The sequence below is a fragment of the Hemicordylus capensis genome, chromosome 5, assembly GCF_027244095.1.
Source record: "Hemicordylus capensis ecotype Gifberg chromosome 5, rHemCap1.1.pri, whole genome shotgun sequence".
Classification (NCBI taxonomy): domain Eukaryota; kingdom Metazoa; phylum Chordata; class Lepidosauria; order Squamata; family Cordylidae; genus Hemicordylus; species Hemicordylus capensis.
Window position 1 is genome coordinate 86065445 of NC_069661.1, and position 25997 is coordinate 86091441.

The 25997-nt window shown below is 43.1% G+C and overlaps 1 protein-coding gene across 3 annotated transcripts in view; it reads left to right on the forward strand.

Moving 5' to 3' along the window:
• Positions 1-25997, forward strand: part of STOX2 (storkhead box 2) — a 246056-nt gene that overhangs the window by 83500 nt on the left and 136559 nt on the right. Inside the window, exons 1-2 of one of the 3 annotated variants that reach the window (XM_053257671.1) lie at positions 11402-11681; positions 11838-12632. The exons of 1 other annotated variant lie outside the window; for it this stretch is intronic. In XM_053257671.1, coding sequence (XP_053113646.1) covers positions 12467-12632 — 166 coding nt within the window. In that variant the 5' untranslated portion in view covers positions 11402-11681; positions 11838-12466. Of the gene's footprint in view, positions 1-11401; positions 11682-11837; positions 12633-22003; positions 22108-25997 lie in introns of those variants that run through there. One more of the 3 variants, XM_053257672.1, reaches the window with a different exon arrangement.

The window sequence follows — 25997 nt, forward strand, 5'->3', positions numbered from 1 at the left end:
ATCAAACATTGATTTAGCATTATATGAATGAGCCTTGGTGCATGTGCTTCTTCCTCGCCTTGAATGCTTCAGTTGCCTTCCCTCCAATTCCTGAACCTTGGAAAATTATAGTTCCTTTTCATTCAAATTGGTTTGTACAAGATTTGCCTGGTTTGGATGTAACAGCAAAGTCTGATTTGCCACTAACTCAGAAGCAAGAGGGGAAATCTAAATGTGGAAGAAAGGAGTGTGCAAGCAGAGGGATTTTTCAGATAGTGCCAAAGCATTGCGGTATGTCTGAGCTGATCCATTATTTGTCTACATACTGGAAAGGGAATCCACTTTTGCCCTGTGGGCAAAAGAAAGTGGCCAAACATGATTACAGCTGCCTAAAGCAGGTCAGAAGTCCACCTTTGGCTCTCTATTCAAGACTGTACAGTAGGCAACAATCTGAAGATACTTAAATACTCCTAACATGGATGAGGATATAGTGGCTAAACTTTGGGAACTTGTGCAATTTCTTATTCAATTTAAACATGTTATTTGCAACATGTATTATCGGAACATAAGCACTTTAAATTGCCTTCACTGACACCACTATATTTCTGATGAATCCCATTAAAGGATGAATTTTGTGTTTGCATATTAAAACAAGATGTTCTGGTAAGAACTAACCTGCCAACTTTCCTTTCATTATAATTCTTTAAATTTCATTATAATTTTAATTGATAATTACCATCTTCACAAGTTAGCCCACTTCTGCCTCAAATGTCCATGAGTCAGTGATCTTGAATTGGGGTGGATGACATAATGACAAACTATGCCATTGAGGTCTCCCTATGTGTTGCTGCAACTGTACTAAATTTGGTCTGGATTGATTCCCACTTGCACCTCAAACGTTAACACATCCGCCATCTTGGGGTGGATGATGACATTACAAATTACACCACTGAGATGTCATTATCTGTCACTACAAGTTCAACTTCAAGGCCAGGTGTGGAGCCAGCCAAACTGCAGCCTGTCCCAGGCCCCGCCCAGCGGCCCCTCTAGTGATGTCCATGCATGTGATGCCATGTGCAGGGAGGCGTGGCTCAGGCTCCAGAGAGCCCAAGCAAGATCTCCCCACCATCCATTGCTGCCTGACAGCCTTTATTTCCCTTTCTCTCTTTTTAGCAAGGGAGAGAAAGAGAAATAAATACTGTCAGGCAGCAAGCACTGCCTGAAATGGACGGGGGAGAAAGCTCACTCGGGCTTTCTTGAGCCGAGTGATGCCCCCGTATTTGTGTGATGTCATGTGCAAAGGGGGCATGGTCCGGGCTCGGGTTAGCCCGAGCAAACTCTTCCTCCATCTATTTCAAGCAGCGCTTGCTGCCCGGCAGCAGTTATTTCTCTTTCTTTCCCTTGCTGGAGGGAGATAAAGGGAAATAAAGGCTGTCAGGCAGCAAATGCTGCCTGAAATGGATGGAGAGATTGTTTGGGATGTAGAGATTGCTTGGGACTCTCCAGAGGCCAGGCATTGACTGGAAAGAGTTCACTTGGGGCTCTTCTGGAGCCTGAGCCATGACCCCCTGTGGGCTTTGATGGCCTTTTTCATTGGCGGCCCAGGTTCTTTGAACCCTTTATCACAATGGTGGCTCCGCCCTTGTTCAAGGTCATATCTACTGATGGATTGCCCTTCAAATAAATAGCTTTTATAATGGGTTCCATATGGAAATATCTAAATTAGTCTGCATTCCTATATTATACACCATTTCACTCAGTACAAAAGCAACCAATATTTAAATTTTGTGATAGGAACTTTACACACTTCACTTTTACCAGATTCCATTTGGTTTTTGAATGCAGTGCTTAATGTGTGGATGAAAAACATCCAGAAAAAGCGTGCACCACTCTACAAACTCATGATGTGCTGTGCCATCACTTGGACAGCCAGTATGTCTCATGGTGTGGCCATAACAGAAAGTGTGTATGCATGTGTGTGTGTAATATAATTGTCACAAGACTGAACAGAAACGAAATGTTAAATAGCATTTTTACAATGCATACAAAGCTAGATGTTGTACAAAATTCATAATTTAAAATTAAGACAGTCCCTGCCTGAAAGTCTATAGCCTAAAAAATACAAGATATATAAAAAAGGGAGGCGGTGAAAAGAAATGCAAAGTAATATTGAAGCGCCAGAGTTACATTTGGTAATTCCCTGTTTAATAACTTTTGAGCCAAACAGGTTATGTTGGTGTTGCTGATTACAGTTCTTGGGTGGGTGGGTGGAGATCCTGAAGTGGTATGTTGAAGATAGCCACCTCTTTCTTTAACCTTCTCTGGGCTTTACTCACTTTTTCTCTTCGTCCAAGATCACCAACTGTGTAGGGACAATTTTCCTGTTTTGTGGTTCTGCAGCTCTATTTGGACAATTTTTCAAACATGTTTTTCAGTAAGGGTAACAGGTGTTTCTGACTATCATATCAACCAGCTTCAAAAGACTCTATTGTTTTCCACACTATAATAAAAATGCAGACTCTTTGGTGCCATACTTGAAAGTATATAGGAACATTGGAAGCTGCCATATACTGACAATTGGTCTATCTAGCTCAGTATTGTCTTCACAGACTGGCAGTGGCTTCTCCAAGGTTTCAGGCAGGAATCTCTCTCAGCCCTATCTTGGAAAAGCCAGGGAGAGAACTTTAAACCTTCTGCTCTTCCCAGAGTGGATCCATCCCCTGAGGGTAATACCTTACAGTGCTCACGCTTCTAGTCTCCCATTCATATGCAACCAGGGTGGACCCTGCTTACCTAAGGGGACAAGTCATGCTTGCTACCACAAGACCAACTCTCCTCCCTGCCTCACCAAAAATATTTACAGTATTTTCGGGAGGGTGGAGGTGCTCAAATGGCTTTTCAACTCCATATATAATGACTCCTTGAGAGATGACTCAGGTTTTTCACATTTGTGGTAATAAGAATTATATAAAAAAGCATGTCTCCCAACTACATGAAAACTGTATGTAAATTATGTTCATTTTGTGCAAGAAATGGGAAGAAAACATGGAATTAAAACAAATTACATAAAGTATATGTTTGCTGGTTTACACATAGACAAATTAAATATTCCCTTAGGCTGGGATGAATGCTGGTTTCAACTTTATCTTTCTATTTCAAATATCTATAGCGCAATTCTATATAGTTTCAAATATCTATAGCACAGTTGAAAGCCACAAATTGACATGCAGAAGCCAGCTGCACTGCATATTATTATAAATGACAACATGTTCAAGGGAAGGCTAGAAGGGAAGAAGATAATAAATTTCTTCTAGCAAATACCATTACGCATTTTATCTGTTGTCCAAATATAACAGTAGACACCTGTTTGTCTTTTCCCCATCTTCATCAAAGAGCTCACTGGCAAACAGAGTTTGTTACCCTGTGGCTTTTTAAAGCTACTGTCTGTAAAGTCATGTCTGTAACAAGAGAGCAGCTGTTGAATGTTTCAGCATTTTAACACCATGCATTAGTATAGTAATGTTTTTTAATTCAGAAACTGAAGAGAAATGATATAAAGCAAAGGGTGCTCAACAGGTGGTCCACAGGCCAGATCAAGACCATAATGCTCTTCTATCTGCCTCCTCCGCTGATTGGACCCTTCTGGGTTTTGTTTTGTTTTGTTTTTTGGGTCTCCGTGTACATCACTTTAGTGATTGCTACCTCCTGCTGCTGCTTTTCTGCCCCCCTATGGCTGGTAGAGAATATGGGGTAAACACTTACAATTATGTGTGACCAAAATGTGTCTCTGCAGACCAAACGTCTACTGGGAGGTCATAGTGTGATTGCTTTCAGTTCCCCAAACCATGAAGCTGTTGGGGGAGAAGGCTGCACTTATATCCTGCATGCACCCTGATGCGATACTCACTTATACAAGGAATAGAGGCAAACACAGTAACCAGAGGGCCCTGGTTCAAAGGAATAAGCTGACATTGGCTCACTGCATTGCTAATGGAGTGCATTGCTGCTCAGATCACCATTGTCCATGTGCAATTTATAACCAAGAGGGAGTAATTCACACATGGCTTCATGCTGTGAGGTAAATGTTGAGCAAAGCCACTTCAAATCACACTTGTGGTATTGAGGCAAGCAGCCACTCTGCTCTGCTCTTTGGTTTTGTTTTGATGCAAGTTCACATGGCATACCTCCCTGCTTTCCTTCTAGCCAATGGGGGGGAAGCGGGGGGGGGAGATATTAATAAAGAGCTATATCTGCATTTCTAAAGGGAGTATCCCTCTTATCATGCTAATGATTCTACTTCAGTGCCTCTCCCTATTTGCTCAGGTGTTTTCAGAAAACATAGCTTAAAACCAGCATTTTAAAAACCCGGAAATACACCAAGATAAGCTAGAATTCGCAAGACAAAGCCCAATTTGTATGTGGAGTGTGTTCAAGGATCTTGAAAGGACTTTGGGGTAGGTTTGGCTGGAGTGCGAACTCACACTATCTAGAAGGAGATTCGGAAGCTCTGTCTGTAAAGCAGGGAGAAGCTCTGTCTGTAAAGCCTCCATGAGGACTAAAAGTTTGCAACAGCTGAATCAGCCAACTTCGTGTTCTCAGGGTACCACATATGCTGCAGAGCTTTTTTCTTTTTCCCAACAACAGTCATTCTACGCCATGCCACATTGCGAACTGCTTTTTAAAACAAAGATGTTTAAAAAGTACCTTGGAGTGGATTAAACATAAGTGGATTATGTTTAAGAGAGAATGGCCCATGGTTTAAGTGGATCCTTGTCTTGTGATGCTCCAAATTCTAGCCCTTGACTTGCATGTATCCATGGAAAATTGCTATACAGAAATGCACTGACAAGATTCTATAAGGCTGTTCTCACAAGCAACCAAGCCTGGGTCTGCCCTGGGATCTACACGGATCTTGCTGCCACCACACTGCCAAACCCAGCTCTGTAGCCTGGCTGCTACCCAGGGTTACGGCTGAGAAGGTGCCCTTAACCTGCCTGCCGGGATTATGTGTCTTCTTGGGCTGCTTGCAGAAACAGAGATGGGTGCTCCAGGCTTGTCTCATGGTTCATTGAGGGACAGTGCAGATCTTCTGGGAGTGTGGTCTGCACTCTCAGCAACATTTCCTTCATTGTCTGGGGGGAAGGTGAGTTGGACCCAGCCTTCTCCCAACTGCCTGCCTGGTCATGTGAAAGGCCTCTATGGCTATTATTGTGCTTAACCTTGATATTATGTTATCCTATGAAAGCTATGAATCTTACAGTATGTTGGATCTGAGGATATCAATCAGGTAAATTCTTAAAACATTCTTTGTTACCCAAAATGTCTTGGTTATATAGAGAGAAGTGTCTCCCTTCTTTAGTTTGGAGAGCATATAAGAAGCCCATTATGAGCCAAGGAGAAACAGTTAATTTGCATATTTAATTACTTTCCTTGCTCTGACTGATATGTGCAACCTGTCACTCTGGGTTTTCAGTATGATTTCAGCTTATTGCACTCGACACCTTTTTCATAGTTCTGCCACTGGCACCAATTTTCTTTGTTACTTGCCTCATTCTCTTGGACTGCTGTTTGTGGTTGACCACATTTTGGCCTGACAACGTCCTTTGCTCTTGGACTGTGGTTATTTTTAACTGGAAACGTATTTTGAACTGAGCCCAAGGCACTGGAGCACCAGAAACACTGACTATCGCACAACTTAAGATACAGGCAAAGGGCTCTTTAATCCCTTCTCTCATTAACAACAGAGATTTGGACAGAGCCTTTCCTTTAGGTATCCCAGCCACTCACTCCCTTGCTTGAGTTAGAGTGTGAGCAGTTAAGATGCATAAGAACTCTGGCAGAGGGCTGGTTTGGGCCATACATCCTGGTGCACCATTAGTCTGCTATATAATTGCATGGTTGTTCCCTCAATAAGCAAACTATTCCCTGTCTTCAGTGCACAAATTAAGTGTGGGGCACTGGTGGGTGTATGGGTGGGACGTGGGTGTATGGTGGAATGATGCCACATTGAATGGGTGTGGAGATATTGTGCACACATGTTCTTCCTCCATTTTATTCTAAGGGTTCAGGGGACATACCATCCCAGCCAGCCCCAAGTCTTTCTTCATGATCACAGATTTTCAGGACTGAGATGGCTCTCTATTTCACTTTTAGTTTTTAAAAATGCTGAAAGTAAGAGCTATGTGCCTATATGTTGAGTGTTTGTGTGGAATGTGTACCTGTGAGCACAAGGCTTTGTCACTGAGGTTCTGATTCATCCAGTGTATTTTTTTTAATGGGTTAAAAGCCAGGAATACTTTCAGAAGAACTAGAATAGGATATGGACAGAGCCTTTCTCCTCTAAATGAGATTTGGGGAAACCAAGTTCTTTCTAAAATTTATTTAAGTTAACTTATTGTAGATTTAAAAAAAAATCTGGTGAAATCTATGAGCAGAAGTACTGGATTCCTGTCATTACACATTCCAGAACCATCATAAATGAGAGAAATATGATCTGAAACTAGCTTAAGTAGTTCTGTAATTAAGCCTGGATTAGTACAACTGCATAATACACCCAATATCTTTCTTGAGGTAAACGGCATACTAGCCTGAGGATGTTTGAATGGTTACCTCTGGTGTTTTTTTTAACATATGCTCTTTAACAATCAGCCTCAGAATTGCTTTACGCGCTGTCTTACACATTCTTTTTCTCTTTTTAAGCATTTAATTTCTCAGATATTTTATTTATGTAACACATTATTGTGTTAAATAACATACAATCACAATAAATATTGTGTTCAAGAACATATATTCTGAGTGAGCCAAATTAACAACTCTCTGTAGTGTGAATTAAATCTCTTCAGTAGAAGTCCTGTTTTGTGACAAGGTGTAGGCAGCCAGCTACAGGTCTTGCCAACCATTTCTTTTTGTGGTGCCCTTTTGTATATCTGATTTAACTGATGATCTTCATTTTCTAAAAAAAGGAACCAATTAAAGAATATTAGTGACAGACGCTGGAGGATAGTTGTTGTACTGTGTCACTGTTTCATGTTATTTTGCTTAGTGGGCCTGAGTGTCCATGTTGGAAAGCTAAAACTCGTGCCTTCCTAAAATCAAAAGACAGCTGTAACCTGATATCAGCCCAAGCCATATTTTTTTAAAAGAAACCTGAAAAGAGATAGAGGGGCATTTGATACGGCATTTGCAATTGCTTCCTCATGTGTGTAAGAAGTCCCAACTCTTCCCCCCACCCCACGCATTATTTTCAATATAATAAATTCAGGCCTCATTTACACTATTTTTAACCTCTAAAATCAGTTCTGTACTTGTGGAACACCAACATCTGTAGTGTTATTGTACAAGATCCAACCTTGTTTGGCCCTTATCTACAAAATGCTCGGGCCTGCCCCAAGCTGCATTTCTGTTATGTCCACCATGGAACTTCCACCAATAACATCTGATTTATTGGGATGCCATTGCTCTCATGCTCCCAGTCTGATTGTTTTTGGACTCCTTATGGAAGGAGTAGATGGGAGGGGAGCCCTGTGTTCATGGTATCTGAGCTTTCTGAACAAAACATTCGCATTATCATACCCCATTCACATAAACTAAAGTGCACAGCTCGAACCTGTGAATTCAGCTTCTCGTACTTAGATTTTGTCCTAATACTGAATGCTGAGACTCACATTTCTATGCTGCTCCTTGCTGCTATAATTGAGTGCAGCCTGCTTGACCCCAAACCAAATTGCTAAGTGTAGAGGCTAGAGAAGTTGGTGGTGTCCCTGTAGAGGCTATTCTCTAGCACCATTCAAAGGCTAGAAATGACAGTGGACTCAGTGCCCCAAAGAAAGACATGAGCAGGGCAAGATTATTATTATTATCCCTCTCCTGTTGCCTGTGTCCAGCATTGGATATTCAGCAGCATTCCCTTGAACGTGGAGATTGTCTTTCCTTCTTTAATAGCGAACCTCTGACATACGTGCACACCATGAATTTATCTACTCTGTTTTAAAAGCCATTTGCCTTTTATGTTGCTGCAGTACACTGGGTTGACATTCTCAGTGGGCTTTGGCTTATGATTGCTTTCTTAGTAGTTGAAGCCAACCCATGAGTCCACATGTAGGGTATGATTATTTGTCCTGAGTGTGCATTATCCTGCACTTACTAGCAGTGAATCTCACCTGCTAGGATATTTTCTAATCACCCAATGTGAAGGGGTGCCTTGCAGTAGCACTTTATGTCTGTTTTGTACTTTATTCTATTGTATACTCTGGTGTTGTCTGCAAACTGTGAGCGAGTTTGCTGTTCCACTTACCTTATGAGTAAGGTAAGATGCACAGATCTTGACAAGATATCCACTGTTTACTAAAGGTAAAGTGTGCTGTTGAGTCGGTGTCGACTCCTGGCAACCACAGAGCCCTGTGGTTTTCTTTGGTAGAATACAGGAGGGGTTTACCATTGCCATCTCCCACGCAGTATGAGATGATGCCTTTCAGCATCTTTCTATATTGCTGCTGCCCAATATAGGTGTTTCCCGTAGTCTGTGAAACTTACCAGCAGGGATTCAAACTGGCAACCTCTGGCTTGCGCATCTGTTTGCTAGTGCCCAACTACCTTAAACATTGCAGTCCTTCTGTTTTGAGTTTTGAGCAAAATTTGAAGTTACCCATCACAAATGTACCTTATTTATAATTAAATTTATAGATAAAACCTTGTATTGTTTAATATTTATTTATTTTATTTATTTACATATGTTTATACCGCCCAAAACTTACGTCTCTGAGTGGTAATATGACTTTAAATGAGGAAGCTGAGGTTCTGCTATAGCCTTTGATGGATGGTCAGCCATTCATATAGCAAGGAAATGCTTGTGGAAACAAAAGATGTTCACACTTGCTCTCTCCCCCTCCATACTGCATTGGAAGAAAGAAGGAAAAAGTCATTAGGATGGAGGTGTCTTGAATGGCAGAAATTTGGCAGCTTGACTTTGAAGTTTCATAGCCTTGAATTTGTACAAGCACCTTGTTTGGAGTGCTGAAATTTGATTGTTTCCAAGGAGAATTAGTCACGATTAAGCACTATTGAAATCAATGAGACAAAGTATTTATGGCTAACTTAAGTCCCATTAATGAACAGACTACAAGAGGTTGTGTCCAAAGAAAGTTAGTCATGACTAACTTTCTTTAGATATAACTCACTGTAATCCTTTGATAATTGGCTCACAGGGTTTTTCTGATTATAAAAAGAAAAGAAAAAACCAAGCGCCTTCTATGTATAACCTTAGCACTACAACACCTTTAGAATAACAACACTCCAGCAAGTCTTTTTTTTAAAAAAAATACTTTTAGTGTTGTGCATAGTCCTTATGTACTAGATGGGGATGGTGACCTTGGTGCAGGAAAAGAATAGTTAACTTATTGCAGAAAGAGTGTGTTCACCAGATTTTTTTTCTTTATAAAACAAGGGTAGTGGTGGAGGGCAATTGTAAATTTAAAATTGTGATTGTATATTTAAAATAAACTTCTGTTTGTGGGTAAATTTGCTTCCTGGCCTGTGTGATGAATTGATAGTCATCTATAAAACAAATGAAGACAAGGGACCTCTTTTATACAATCTGTTGTCCTGAACTAGGGTTAATGTCTTGAACTCACTTCAACCTTTGACTTGTTTACACATTCAGGGGCGAATTAAAGGATGAAATGAGTTGAAAGAAGGTCCACAATCCCTAGCAATATCAGGTCCTTGATTCACCTTTTTTCATTACTGTATGAGTGATTAGCTAACAGCAGCAGAATTACCTATAGTGGGTAGAGCTCAGAGAAACAAATTCCTCTGAGAAACAAAGCTGCCTGTGAATAACTCAAGACTGCAAATGACTGGAACTGATTCTATGAATTTCTTATTCTTGTAGAGAGGTGTGTTTGCAGGATGACAACCGTGGGTTTGATTAAGTCTCCTTTATGTATCCAGTTCTATAGCACATTCTTGACTAATTTCTTGACTAATTTCAATAGCACATTCTTGACTAATTTCTGTGCCTTCATGACATTGTGTATTCATCTTGATTATCTCTGTGGTGCTAGATGCTCCTGGATCTCACCATAAAATGGAGAAATAGCTTCTGAGTGACAGTCAGTGACCTACCCACCAACTGTCCCATAAGATCTTGCATAACAATTGTCAGCAGCCTAAACAAAACATATTGACCAAGTAAATTTTTAAGTAACAACTTTGGGCAATAAAAATATGTGCAACTCTGTGGCAGATCTGTAGGAAAATATTTATGGCATCTCTGCAGAAATAAATTATCGGAAAGATGAATTACAGGAAATTTGTTGTCTGTTGGGGGAGATGGCTAAGGAAAGGAAGGAGAAATTTCCGTCCCCGCATAGCCTTTCAGTGACTCTGGAGAGCAAAAGCTTTGTGAGGACCTGTGAGCCCAACAGTGAAAATAAAATCTTCCAAGTTGATTAGTCTGTAGCGGCACATGAGAAGTGAACCCTTTTAACTCCTAGGAGAAAAGTCTTGTTGGAAGTTTTTTTTGCCACTCTAGATTGCTTTATCTGTATATGTGTGTGTGTGTAGGGACATTTTTAAAAAATGGACAGGTGAATGACTAGCAACAGATTAGAAATCAGATCTTGGGGAAATCCAAGATCTGAAATGTTCAATAGTAAATAACGTTATTTTGAATGAACAATCTTGGCCATAAGAGCTTTTGTGGTTAGAAAGAAGCATAGTTCAGATTCCTTTTGGGGAGAGAGGGAAGGGGAGGGGGGATATCCTTTTAAGCCTCCATAACAGCCCTCCCACAGTTATGCTCCAACAACTCATGTGTGTTCCGCAATAAGCTACAGTCCAAACAGGATCGGACTCTCTTCCCAGTATCCCAACTACAGGCATTGTCCCATTGTAATTGGCTGTTGGGCTAGAAACAGCTATGCTGAGCCTTGATTTGTATAAGAGATTAGAGGCCTCATAAAATCTGGTGGGTTGGTGGTGGGTGGATGCAAAGAAAAGGGCTACCCAAGAAGCTGCTTCAAGACAGTTTGATTACTTTACCCAGGAGTTCCTTTGTAGCTGTCAAATGAAATGTTTCTTTCCACCCATCTTTTGGTTGTGATTTCTTCCTTCCTTCCCAAAACTGACTATTGTTGAAGGCAGACCAAGAAATCCTTGTTTTCAAAAACAAGAGCCCCCCACACCCCACCCCTTCTGAGAAAAAGTGTAGTAGTAGGCTGGATTGTCTTTTCTTTTCTTTTTAAAAAAATCAACTTTCTATGTAAATACACACAAGCTGATTACAGGCTGGGGCACAAGCCAAGGTTTGGATGGAGCCTAAGGGTATTTTACATGAAAATGTGCAGCCTGACTGGCTCAGCGCGTCTAACTTAAGACAGCGTCTTGATTAGCATAAGACTGGGTGGCTGCCTTGTTTCCTGCCCTTCAATAGCTATTCACTGGATTCGAGGCGGAGAGGAGCAGCAGCGGCCAGCCGAGCAGACGATACACGCTGGGTTTTCGGGAAGCAAAAACGGTGGGATTAATCGTGCAGCCGGTCGCCCCAAGGGCTGCAGGAGCTGGCACGGTCGAGAAGCCGACGTAGGCGCAGATGCAGTTCTGGGGAAAGAAGAACCCTCGCCTACGACAAGGAAGGGACGCCGGGCAGAGACAGGAGCCTCGGCCATGATGACCATCGGCGTCGAACAGGATTGCTGTTGTTTGTAGGTGATGCACACCTTGAATGTATGCATGAGGAATATGTTCTGCTTGTGCGGGAGGAGAAGCTGCGAGTGCTGCTCGCGGGAAGAATAGTCGCGCGGAGGGCGCAGCCATGATTTCTATGCTGCTTCATTGATGCTTTGCTTGGATTCTGATAGGTTGAAGGCGAGGAGGAAATCGGCATTTGGCTGCTGCCAGCACTTCATGCGACTCCTATGGCATTGCAGATTGGATGCTGCACTGCTTTGCTTTCTGCAGCCTTTCGGGTCAAAACCAAAGGCCGTGGGCTTTGCCTAATTTGCTCGGGTCTTTTGTGTCCCAGCTCACAGTCGGCTAAGCCCTTCTGGGCTGAATCGAGCTATTGTTTTGGGACCCCAGAGCTTCCACGCTGCAGATCTCCTCTCCTCCCCGCTTTTCTGTCTCCCTCCTCCTCCTTCTCCTTCTCCTCCGCCACCACTACCACCACCACCTTAGAAGCCACATACGGTAATTTGCCTGTCCTCCACATGACTCTTGGAAGCTATAAGCCGGGCTTGAGTGCCAATGAAGTGTAATGCATTGTGGGACGTGTGTAAAATTGGATCTTTCAAGCGGGGGAAAAGGAACGGACCTGCAGCTTGCTTGATGGACGAGGTAGTGGCAAAATGTTGCTTGCGGAGCCGTGCCTGGAAAGAGACTGATGTGAAGCGGAGTGCAGTGAGCAAGCCGTGAGGCCTGGCTCATGCCGCCGCCGCTGCTGTTGCTGCTGGTGCTGCTCGTGGTGGATTAGACTGCAGGTAGCCTCAAAATGAAGAAGACCCGAAGTACAACCTTGCGGCGAGCCTGGCCTAGCTCTGATTTCTCTGACCGGGCCTCTGATCGCATGAGGTCCCGCAGTGAAAAGGACTACCGCCTCCACAAACATTTCCCACCAGCTTTCCTTTCCCAGGCATCACGGGGCTACATGACATCAGGTCTGTAAGTTGTGTGTGTGTACGTGGACACACACCACACACACATCTGTATCTTTGTTCCCAGGCTTGGTCTTGCATGTTTGTTTATCTCCCCTGTGTTTTGTAAAGGGGCTATATTGTGTCTGATTAGCATAGGTTGTAATGAATAATGCAATTTCTTTTAAAGCATACATCCACCATTTTGTACCTCAAGAAGATTCACAGCAGGGCCTTCTCAATATGGTGTTTAAAGCCTTCTAGCGTGTACACACACACCCAACAGAGGAAGAGAAAAATGATCAAATCTGTATTTTCAGCAGATCAAAACGCTTGAGAGATGTGATCCAAGAAGCCAGCTCCCCTTCCCAGACCTCCAGGCTCCTTGTACTGAATAATGATTACCAAACCAGATATTGCCACTTAATCCAGCCAAATACAATTATCTCAATAGGCATTTCTGTGGTTTCATTTTCTAAACAAAAAGTGTCACCTGCTGTAGTGGCTCTGTGAATGTGGTCTTCATGTTCCAGCTGTTTTTGTCTGGGGAAATTTGGTTGGTGATTAAAATGAGGATAAATGTAAACATTTGCTTGTAGGGTGGGCAAATGAGTGTGTGTGGATGTGTATCACATGTGTATGTTCACCTTTTCATTGCTTCAGCAGAGGCTCTTTAGAAATAATGGACACTGCACCAACATGTTTGTGCATGCATGGCAGGATAGGAGCACAAACAAAATATCACAATGAAGGTGATAATAATAAGAGGAAATATCAATCTTTGAATTGGGAATTGTGGAAGGAAATGCCTTTGGTTTTTCTACCTACTAAAGTAATGCCTGTTTTGTTTCATTCATACAATACTGTGCTGGCTTTTAAAATCCAGCATTCAAGAGAGTCAGTAAATAATATTTGATGGAATGGTGAATGGGTAAGGGGGAAATCTTGGAAACCTGCTTTGTTGTTCAACTGCTTTGTTAGTGCGGCGATTAGACATAACATTTCATTACAATGATGTCAATACTCATTTTACATCAGGGCATGTTTTCCCCTGTAAGGCATATTTTAGTTTAAAGATGAAGACATCCTATACAGAACTGCAAAGAATCTCCCTCCTTTCTTCCTCTGCTTGGTTTTAAGCCAAGGCTAGTGGTTGCCAGTAAGTTACACTATACACTTGCCTCCCAAACTCAGCCCCCCCACTGTGCTTGATAAATATGTTTCTCTATCCAGTACTGGATTGTCATACTTTAAGAATATCTTGTGAGCATTCTTTTATCAACCATTATAATAGATAAATACTTCTTAGAAACATTGTTTGAACAAGTTTTGCTCATCAAGATTTTCTGTTTTCCTCAGAAGCCATGCACTAAGAGAGAGAGGCAATTTTTGCTTAAAGAGCTGAACAGGAACTACCTTGGTTAGTTAGAGTTTCTTTGCTGCAGCACATTCAGCAGCACACCTATGATCAATCTGGCCTCACTGTCTTCACCTAGATTCTCTGTGCATCCCTGTTCATTCTGTGTTCATGCTGCTCATTCTTGCCATGCAATTTTTTTTAGGTTTGGGGCATTTTAGATCAGAATAACTAGATCATGTCTAATTGAACATTCAGTCAGTTTTGGCCACTGTATTAAGACAATTAATCAGCCCCCCCCCGCCCCTAGAATTCAGTATTGTGGCAGAGTTATCTTTGTGAGTATTTGTTTTGCTTAGCATTTTATAGCATCTCATATGAATTAAACACATACAAACTCTGCATTTGTAAGAGCAGAATCTTGGCAGTTGCTTGGTGTATGCTGCAATTCGTTAACCAGTACTGAGTTATTTGAAGACTATAAGTTGACTTGTGACCTGTAACTCTTGTGGGGATGGGAAGCTTATGCATGTTGTGTCAGAACACTCTAAAATGTAATATTGCATGTGTGAATATCTTGGAAGCAGTGATCTGCAGTGCTACGGTGCAAGAACGTATGCTGTGAGTTGGGGAGAGGGAGGGAGCAGGTGACACATCCACTATGAGTAATACACTACAATTGTTAGGAGTATAGCACAAGTGGCAGTTGAAACAAGAATGATGTAAAGCAAATCTGGCATGTGATACTGTAGCTGGAAAAGTAATTTGGCCTCTTTGTGGGTTGACTTTTTTTTTTTTTTTTAATGAACTCTGTCCTTTGCCTTTCCAAATATTGGTTTTAGGAGGAATGGGTACTGTATCTAAACACTTTGGCTCTTTAAAAGGAAGCTCTCTTCCTGACAGGAAATCTATAGGAAGTCTTCTTGCATAAAAGTTGCAGTGACTGTGAATACAAATGCTTTCTTTGTCACTCAGACTGTTTTACAGGAGAGAGGGCCTTGAAACACATGTGCTTTTCAGTCTCATACATTCTGTTTGTCCAGCCGTTTAGCCTAATCACCATTAGTATTGTTGTGGTGCCTTTTAAATAATTGCTGTATTGTCTGATAGATGGAAGCGAAGGCTGCTTGTTTGGACTTGATTGTTTGAGCCCAAGGACACTAAGGTATGCAAGCAAGCAAACTGTTTTCTTCTCCCCTCCTCCAGACTATAACTCATTATTATGCACCCTGAGTCTTTGAGATGGAGTATCCTAGAAATCTGAGTCTATTAAACAAGATTAATTCCATTTTTGTTTCAATTTTTTAAAAAGAACGGATCTAGTAAACATAGTAAATTGGTGGGCAAAATATATGAAAACGTCTAAGAAATAATATCTGATAGGAAGGTTATAATTTATGGAATTATAAAATTTCTAAATAGAGTCCAGATTATTTTGCAGAAGTGCATCAACGTTCCGCAGGGTGAGGACAGCTTACTTTTTAAATATCTTTCACTAATGAATATTAATATGTCTGAAATTTGATTAATGATAAGTAATGTCAGTGTTTAAAACTAGCATTTTAAATACCTTTCAGAGTAGATTGCCCATAAACAGTAGAAGGTATTGAAAAAGCTGAAAGGTAAAGTAGTGAGCTCTCTATTGTGAAAATGAATTTAAGGAATTGGGACCTTTTCCTGTTGAATAATTTCTTAGTGGAAGCTCTTTGCTTTAATCCAGAGTTTCCTCGAGCTTCTGAGCAACCACAGGGTTCAGAGGCCATTCGGAGGGTCCATTGTTCATGCTGAAAGTATTAATTTCCCATAGGAGAGCTGACTAGTATTGAAAGAGGTAAAAACTATAACAATAAACATGTTTGACTTTTGTATTAGGTTTTTGTATTACAGAGAGATCTTGAACAAGCCTAACCTAAAATATATGAAACTGTACATCCTGTGAGAGTTATGAATTGTTACTAAGTGCGCGCAAAGGACTACTGGGAAGTTTGCAGAGCAGCAGCGGGGGAGGGGCGGCAGGGAGGTATCCTGCCGCCCCAGTTACTCTGAACATTACGGCGCCAGAGTGGGAAAGCGGTGGGAGGGGTAAGTAAACCCTCCCGCCACTCTTAAAGCTACCCCAAACCGAACCACCAAGGTCCGGACCAGTCCGGAGGCCTTTACAATGGCCTCCGGACCGGTCTGGCCCCATCCCTATTCCCCAGCTCTACCTCTCCCTGTTTTCTTCATTATCTCTCTCACTCCAACAGGCTGTTGGGGAGAGGGGAGAACTATGCCCCCTCTCTCCAGCTATGCCCTTGCTAAAGTTGTAGTGATTGCTGATAATGTGTTCATTTGTGTTAGGAAAATGTCTGTCTTCTTTCACTACCAAATACACACACATTCAAAGCAGCTAAATGTTTGCTAGAGGAGAGCATGACCAAAAGACTGTCTGCACCGCCATAACGGCTTTTTAAACAAGTGGTCCAAGTTCTGAACAGTTTGTTGGATATTTACTTATTTATTTATCACATTTGTACACCACCCCAGACTTTCTTCTATGAGCAGTTAACAATGACATAAAACAACATAACATGATATTTACTTATTTATTTATCACATTTGTACACCACCCCAGACTTTCTTCTCTGAGCAGTTAACAATGACATAAAACAACAATGACATAAAAAAGCATACAACCCCCGCTCCACACACACACCTTAACACAATTTAGACAATTTAAAATCAAAAACAGATTAAAAGCTGAAAATGGGGAAAGCTGGGAAAGCTTGGGTGGGTTTTCAAATGCTTTTAAAAAATTGTCAGAGATGAGGAGGATTGTATTTCATTAGGGAGCGTGTTCCACAATCTTTGGGCAGCAACCGAGAAGGCCTGTCCCTGTGTAGCCTTGGCCACCAGCTGAGCTAGCTAATGGCAACTGGGGACAGACCTCTCCAGAAGACCTTAATGGGCAGTAGGGCTTATAATGAATGAGATATTCTGTTAAATACCCAGGGCCCAAGCCGTTTAGGGCTTTATAGGCTATGACCAGCACTTTGTATTTTGCCCGGAAACCTATTGGTAGCCAGTGTAGTTCTTTCAGCAAAGGAGTGATGTGGCCTCTCCAAGATGACCTAGAGACCAACCTGGCTGCCGTATTCTGTACCAGCTGGAGTTTACAGACTACGTACAAAGGCAGCTCCACATAGAGCGCATTGCAGAAATCAAGTCTGGAGGTTACCAGCATATGTACCACTGTTTTGAGGTTGTTATGATTCCCATTGCTATACCAGTATATTTGTTTGTGGTTGGAGGAAGCATTTAGGAGAACAAATATAAATTTTAGCAGAAAGTAAAACGTTTAAAAATGTCTACTGCATTTTGACTAATGATATACTACTAATTTTGTGAATGGAAGAATAGCTTACTTGTGTGTATTTGATGGACTACATTTAAATGGAAAACGTGGGGGTGGCTTTTTAAAGTAAATGTGAGAGTGTGGTAATGATTTGAGGGAGATATTTGATATTGAACTTCTTAGCTCAGTTAAAATGAGAGGTGTGTGGTGCTAAAATTAATGCACAGACTAACAATAAACTAGTAACAAGGTCCATCTATGCTTCTAAATTTTGGGTTGTTTATTTGGAGAATAGACTGTTAGCTTGAAAGATACCTTACTGTTATTACTTTATGTTATGTTGCTGTTTTGTCTTATAGCTCAGTATTAAAATTGTTTTCATCTTGTTATATGATATAATACAAGAATTTTTTTGGATTAGAAATTCTTGTATCTGAAATAATACAAGAATTATTTTTGCTGAGACCGTTAATTGACCTTTCAACTGTATCCTGGAATTATGAGATTCCTCCATTTAACCCACTAATTCTGTGAAATTGCTTCCATAAACCTGAAGGAATTGGAAAAACCTTTACTCTTCTAAGAATAAGTTCAAATAAGTACTACCTTTTGTAAAATGTGAGCATCTAATAAGATGGGGGTATCCAACATCACAGATTACCAGGCCTTTGGTATACAGTGAGCCGAGTCTCACGATCAGTGAGACCCGGTTTGGGAAGGGAAGTGGGGAGAGCGGGCTAAGCCCACTTTCCCTGCACACGAGCAGGGCGGGAGCCCTGGGTGGCCGGATTGGCCGCCCACACGATTGCCGGCTCCATGATGGAGCCGGCGGGGACTGGGGAGTTCGGGGGCCGCGGGGACCCCGGAAGCTCCAGTATGCCCTGCGCGAGTGCGTAGGGCATACTGGAGAGACCCCCAGAGCTGGGAGGCGGCTTTTCGCCTCCCCTCTGGGGGTCTACTCATGAGTAGCCACGACGTGGAGCCACGCCGCAGCTACTCACAATCAGAAAAACTGGGTTTGTGAAGTGCTTCTCTGCAAACCTGGTTTAAGGGGAGGGGTACTTAGGCGGGTTAACTGCCGGGAGGCCACCGGGCTCGGCTGCAAGCCCGGTGGCTCCCACGATCATCCAAAATCAGGCTAGGCTCCCCTAGTCTGATTTTGGCTGATCGTGGGAATAGCCTCTGTATCTAATATAGCAGCCTATGAATAATAAGAGGCCTGTAAAGGAGATGCAGGGACCTGCCACCAGATATATTTACTAGGCCTGAATTCCACTCCTAATAGCTGAAGAATGGATTTAGTCCTGATTGGTAACTTTAGCTGTTATAACTAGTCCTTGGTAGAAATTATTTGACTAGTAGGGATAGGGAATAAGAGGCTCAACACAGGAACATAGGAAACTGCCAAATACTGAGTCAGACCATTGGTCTATCTAGCTCCGTATTGTCTTCACAGACTGGCAGCGGCTTCTCCAAGGTTGCAGGCAGGAATCTCTCAACCCTATCTTGGAGATGCTGCCAGGGAGGGAACTTGAAACCTTCTGCTCTTCCCAGAGCGGCTTCATCCCCTGAGGGGAATATCTTGCAGTGCTCACACATCAAGTCTCCCATTCAGATGCAACCAGGGTAGACCCTGCTTAGCTATGGGGACAAGTCATGCTTGCTACCACAAGACCAGCTCTCCTCTCCTTAAGCCTTTTCCCATTAATCTGAGTGAAAATTGGAGGAGGCATAGTCCAGTGAAGGTTCAGGTCTTACTTTTGTGCCTGTTGTATTATCTAACTGATTGTGTACATCTGCCAGTACTTGTTTAGTCCAGCTATGCAGATTGCCTATTGTCTGTCCACCTAGGGTGAGATGCAGCTGTCCTGGATAAGCACCCAACAGGCAAGCTGACGAGAGAGCTGCACACACAGTTCACTTTTTTATTAGAAACATTTATCCTCCAACTTTCCACCAGAAGTCTTCAAAGTGGCTTATAAAAGAAAGAAAAGAATGAAAGACCACACGTAAATTAAAACAATCAGTAACAGAATTAAAATGGTTCTGTAGCCAAGTAACAGAACTTGCCAAATATTTAAGAGTGTGTTTAAGAAAAGTATTCTAGAATTAGAGCACTATAAGCCAGAAGGTCCTATCCAGCTACCGGCTTAACTTCCAAAGACAGGCAAATCTGGAGCAGGGGTACTGTCCTTGGTGAACTGGTGAATTCATATTGGAGCAAGTAGCCCTGCTAATACCCTGGGCCCTGGCCATTTAGGACTAATTGTTTTAGGTAAAACAACAACACTTTTAACATCATATCTAGAAACACATAGGAAGCTGCCATATACTGAGTAAGACCATTGGTCTATCAAACTCAGTATTGTCTTCACAGACTGGCAGCGGCTTCTCCAAGCTTGCAGGCAGGAATCTCTCTCAGCCCTATCTTGGAGAAGCCAGGGAGGGGACTTGAAACCTTCTGCTCTTCCCAGAATGGCTTCATCCCCTGAGGGGAATATCTTGCAGTGCTCACATGTGGTCTCCTATTCCAGTGCAACCAGGGTGGACCCTGCTTAGCTAGGGGGACAAGTCATGCTTGCTACCACAAGACCAGCTCTTCTCTCCTCTCACATGCTGGAAGCCAGTGCAGATCTGACCCTTCAGGTTTGTGCACATTTGTGCAACCCCTTTCTGAACAGAGTGTATACCTTCCCCATGGTTATATTCTACACTATATACGAACAGTACTCTGCCACCTTAAGTGGTGCAGTGGGGAAATGCTTGACTAGCAAGCAGAAGGTTACCGGTTCAAATTCCCGCTGGTACTCTATCGGGCAGCAGTGATATAGGAAGATGCTGAAAGGCATCATTTCCTACTGCGTGGGAGGAGGCAATGGTAAACCCCTTGTGTATTCTACCAAAAGAAAACCACAGGGCTCTGTGGGCACCAGAAGTCTAAATCGACTTTATGGCATGTACACACACACTCTCTCTGTCTTATCTGAAGGTTGCTGTAGATCTCTTTTTAGGAGGCCAAAGTGCCTTTCTGTTTCCTGCTAAAGGGCCTGTAGTCCTTTAATGCTAGAAGATAGAGTGGGTGGCTCAATATTCAGTGGGGAAGTTTTCAGTTGGGACCTGCCACACCTTTTCTTTTCCACTCCCTAGTGGCCCTTAGTATTAAAGAACTGCTAGACTCTTAATGCAAGAGAGGAGAGCCACACATCCTTTCAGCCTCCATAACCTGATGCTGGAGACTCAGTAGTCATTTTAGCCCTGGAAGAGAGTGGGCTGGCAGCTAGGGCAGGAAGTAGGAAGAACTAATAGGGTGACCAGAAAGGGAAATGATTCCCTTATTGGCTGGGTTAGTCTCCCATCTATTTTGTGTGTGTAGACAACAAATACATTGAGACAAGAATAAGCCCTATATATTTTTAATAAGCCGGTGTAGACCAATATCAGTGATCTCCACTGGTTTATGCAGCATGGGCTGCGAGTTGGTGTTCATTCTCCCATTGCCGGCTTGCCCCATGCTTTCTGCCGTGGGCCTTTGCTTGACCCAGCAGCCCCGCAAGTGGTATGCACCCCAGCAGTGAGGGGGGACACACACACTGAATGTGCTGGCCAGGTACCTTCCTGTCTTTCCTGCCTCCCGCTGCTGCTCAGAAGACGCAGCAGTAGGCGTGGAGGAAAGTGCATGCCCCATCAGTGGTGGTGGTGGGGAGAGGCAAGTTGGAGGCCACCAGCAGCCTGTGGCTGCACAGTGAAGATCGCTGACCTAGATTATGTGTTCCTTTTATTTTATTTTTAACTTTTGTGTAGTGGTATAATTGTGGTGTGAATTAAGCAATGAGAGGTAAGTGAAGTATAAAAAGAGATGATAGCTTTCCATAGGGTTAGGACAAAAATAATAGGCATTGCTTTACCTAACCTCTTGCTTTTGAAATGTGTAATTGGTGCACATACTTCCCAATATCTCATTATGTGTGGGAGATTCTCTCTGACGCATGCATGCAAGTGCACGTGCACACACCACACCACACCACACCACACCACACCACACCACTTATTGAATGTAGGAGAAGGACTACTTCTTCACCCAGTTCTCATGGAACCCTAACTCTTTAGGGAAATCACATGAAAACATTTAGAGGGCATAGCTTTCATTACAGTGTTCTAGACTACCTTCATTATCTGGTTTCTGCTGTACTCAATATTAACTGAATTTCGAACGCATTTGAACACATTAAGAATTGTATTCTGTTTGTAATGCCTTGAAACTTTTCATTCCCTTAATTGTCAGCTTTAACTTTCTGGATTTCCTTCCATTATAAAAACATACATTTAGTCAGCCTGTCCTTGGGAACTATGGCTTTGTATAGTGTACTGTACTGAATGATAAAAGCACTTGAGAAAACAACATATTATAAAGACATTCTAATGCAGTATTTCTCAATGTTCTTAATAAGGTGGTCCTTTAGTGAAGTCTAATGTTGAGGGCTTTGTTCAAATCACTGACCTAGAGGTGATCCCCCCACCCCACCCCCGTGATATTTGTGAATTTTTTTCACCTTCCTACCTGATCACTGTATACAAATCTTCCCTTTTCATAATACCAGCAGTAGATGACATGGAATGACTGTTATTAAGTGTTGTTATTACTTTTACCATGTCAAACAATTGCTTACCAACCAAAAATAACTCTTGTTTTTCATCACATTGTAGAAAATGCAATTCCTGTAATTTGAAAGAAAAAGGATGGGTTCCTGTTCAACTCGGCATAAATGCAGCCTGCTAAGACAAGCTGCAAATCTGAACTACTATGAAAAGCAAGTAGAAATGGCTTCGTCATGTTTATGTTCCTTGTTATTGGGAGCACTAAGGCAACTTAGTTTCCCCATTAACATCAGTCAGACAGATATTGGTAGTTTAATATTTGATAGGGTGAGTGAGTGTAGAAAACTGGGGAGACGGAGAAGCATTGCAATATTTTTTTTTTTTTGGCCAAATTTATTCTGTAGAATTGCACTTTCAGCTATTGAACAATCATACTAAAATAAGTATAAAACCCTTTCTAAAGGCCAGTATGTGCATAACTGGTTTGTGAATGGATTATTAGACTGTGGCCATGTTGGTTTGCAATGAATTTCAGTGGTAAGAATTAAAAGTTTGGAGAACAGGAACATGATAATCTTCTATATTCCATCCCACCCTGATGTGTTATAACTCTCAGGGGGTGTATACTTGTGTGACCTGGCTCCAGAAAATGAACAAGCTGGTTTTAGAGATGAAGCCCAGACTGAGTCCACATGCACTGGCATTCCCAATATATTCCGACAGTCTTTGCAAGGCAATATCCCAAGTGGGCAACCAAGCTGCAGTCTGACAATTCTGGCACAGTGAGCTGGGACAGCCAGGCAGGAATCAAGAGCCTATCAAACAAGGATGGCCTAATCTGACAGCCTGGTGGATTTCTTTACAAAACCTACCTGGATTTCCTTGGGAGAATTGCTCAATAGTCCCAACAGATCAACAGGTCAGAACTGAAACAAAGCGGAGACACCAGAGAAATCCAGTCAAGGAAGTTGATCTCAGCAGTCCCCATCACTAAGAGATTAAAGCACTATTCAGACATTATATTGCACATGTGTACAGGTGTTTGTTCACATGTACATATTTTTGTGTGAATGACTATGTTTATTCATTTAAAAAGTGGCTTGGGTACAGGGCCTCTCAAATGCAAACACTTTACACAGACTGTCCGTGTTTGGAACATAACATGAATAGGACAAGGGCTCAGTTTGTTGTTTCCTTGTGTCTGGAACATAGGCTTGTGGGTAGTTTATAGTTTAAATATCTGATGTTTACAGTCTTCAAGGTAGTCAATTCTCACTTCCTTTGTGTGGTTGTGATCTTGGACTTTATTTCAGAATGGCACTAGTGTGAATTTGAGGAATTAGAGCACACTTTGTTTAAACTGCCATAGTTCAGCTTTTCACCATCCAAGACAACACTTCAAATGATCTCTATCTGATTTTTGTCCTTGTTACTGATACTTTAAGTGCACGAGAAAGATACTAAAACTGTGAGCCATTTGAAATACAAACCACATTTGGATGATAGATAAATTGTTCCTGATCCCTTCTAATACAAAGACTGGGGGTGGGGGATGGGTGATATTTAGCTTCCTGTTTTCCTTCCCTGAACTTTCTGATGTGGCTAATGGAATTAGAAAGCCTTTATGTGAAAGTGTGATTTATACCTTAAAGTGCAAAGTTCAATATGTAAGACGTTAGTTCATAAGGACATGTCTCTTAAATAGTAGTGTTGCACACTCTAAACTATTTTGGTGCCTGCCTGGATTCCTGCTCTTTTCTTCCCTTTCCCAGTTTCCTGTTGATTTCAGTCTGTGTTCAGGACCTGCCATGACCTGTGGTTTTATTCCTGTCTATGTGTGTGAATCTTATTCAGCACATAATGAGCAAAATAATATATACTGAATACACACCCCATTATAACCATTTAAATGGTAGTGGCTGATGGGGGAGCTGAGGTCGAACTGAGTACAGAGGATAGGAAAAAATGGATAATTTTCACAATGGAGAGATGTAAAAAGTAGCCCCCTTGAGGATCTGTATTGGAATCTAGAAATTTAGGTAATCAGCAAGGTAGCCAAATTTGCAGATGATACTAAACGTTTATGGTAGTGAAATCCAAAGCAGATTGTGAGGATCTCCAAAATGCGGTTCAGTGTAAGCAAGTGTAAAGTGATGTACTTTTGGACAAAACATCCCAGCTACACATATACATGGATGGGGTCTGAGCTGTCAATGACTGACCAGGAGAGAAATCTTGGGGTCAAAATATCGTGGGGTCATGATGGACAGCTCATTGAAAGTGGGAGACAGGATACTGAACTTGAGCCTGATCGAGCAGGACTCTAATCTAACACTGGCTTATTGCACCCAGTGTCCCTGAGTGCTGAAGCAATGTGGTGTTAGAGGCAAAGGAAACTTGGGGTAGAAAGAACACAGGCTAGCGTCTATGGCATCATTAACTGAAAGGCCTCTGGGTGGGGTAGGAGAGGTGGTGGATGAGTCTATACTCTCCCAGGGACTTCTTTGGGACTACCCCCAAAGATGAAAGCCGGAGGTTGGGAAAGGGGGATTGTCATATGGGCCAGACACTCTCCCCAACTCAGTCTCTTTAGCATGTTTGGCCTCCACTACCTCTTATAACCCTTTAACTGACTGTAAGTTCCTTGCCAACTTCATCTCCCTGACCCTTTCAAAAGGAATGTGAAAGCTGTGGGAAAAGCCCTCTTGAATATACCGCACCTTTGCTTGGTCTGGGTAGTGCTTGAGGTATTCGTTGAAGGCCTCCCCCCGCACCAGTGTGTGGGTCGTTTAAAGCAGGCTGCCTGCTCCCAAAAACTCCTTTTCCCCAAAGCTCCAGATCCAGGTGTACCTTGCATTCACAGCATTTGTGCATATCCCCCTATCGGTGCTGCCCCTGCATTGCCTGACTGTGATACCCCTTGGACGTTGGCAGCGGGGGCGCTGGCGGAGGCTGTTGCAGGCGGAAAGCTCTGTGATGATCCCGCATTGGCCTGGAGAGGCCCCACTGCTTGCATCGCAGGTCCCAATGCTGCTGCTGCCACCGCTGCCATTCCAGGTGGGGGCCCCGCCCAGGTGAAGCCCGAAGGTAAAGGCCAAGCCAAACAGCCATCCCAAGGGCCCTGGCCACCAAGCATCTGAAAAGACATTGCAGCCCCCGTTGGGAAGGAGGCCACCCCAGATCCTCCCCTAGTGCTTTGGGCCCCCATGGTATACAGGGGGAAAGGGGGCAGGCATGCCCCCTATAGTATATGCCATGCCTCCCAAGCCTGATGATCCAGGTTGGAAACCCTCCGCCCCCCAGAAGGACGGGGCAGCTGGGGAAGGGTCTGCTTTTCCACCCCCACCCTGAGGGCCTTGACTGGCTCCCTGCCTCTGTTGTTCTCTGCTGCTCCCTCCCTCGTGTGGTGCTGAGGTGCCCATTTAACTCCCTAAGGAGTGGGCCAGAAATGGGCATCCTCTCCCACCCCTGTTGCTGCTCCCTCACCCAGGAGCTGCCCCTGGGTGTTTCCTTCCATGTCCACTCCCTCCCCCGTCTCCTTCCCCACTCCTCGTGGCTAGAGTTTTCCTTGATACTCACCTCAGCTCCCGCCAGCTCCAGTGCCCCTTTGATCTGTGCCAGGCAGGAGCAGAACTCCGACAGGGCTGACTGGAGGGAGTTGGAGGACCCCCCACCCTGGTTACTGGTCCCCTCTTATGGGTCCACCCTCTGCCTTTTGGAGGGGGCCATGCCCTCAGGGGCTCCCATGAGAGATCCTCCTTCAGAGATCCTCCTTCCCCTCCACCTGCCGGCTTGGAAAGGCTGTCCCAAAATGGCAGCTGCAATTTATACCCCCCCCCCCGTCTTGCTGACCATCACAATAATGAGGGAGGGATGGCACCTACTCCCTCTCGTGTCTCCATGCGAGAGGCGGCTCAAAGATCCCAAATGGGAGGTGGGGCTGGACCCCGGCTTTCTGCAGCATCCCTCCCCGACCCCACGCCTCCTCCTTCTTCAGCACAACTGCCCCTCCCACGGCATTCACAGCGGAGGGGGCCCCTTCTCCCCAAAGCTTCTGTGTGCTGACATAGGTAAAGAGGATGACAGGTGGTAGAAAAGGAAG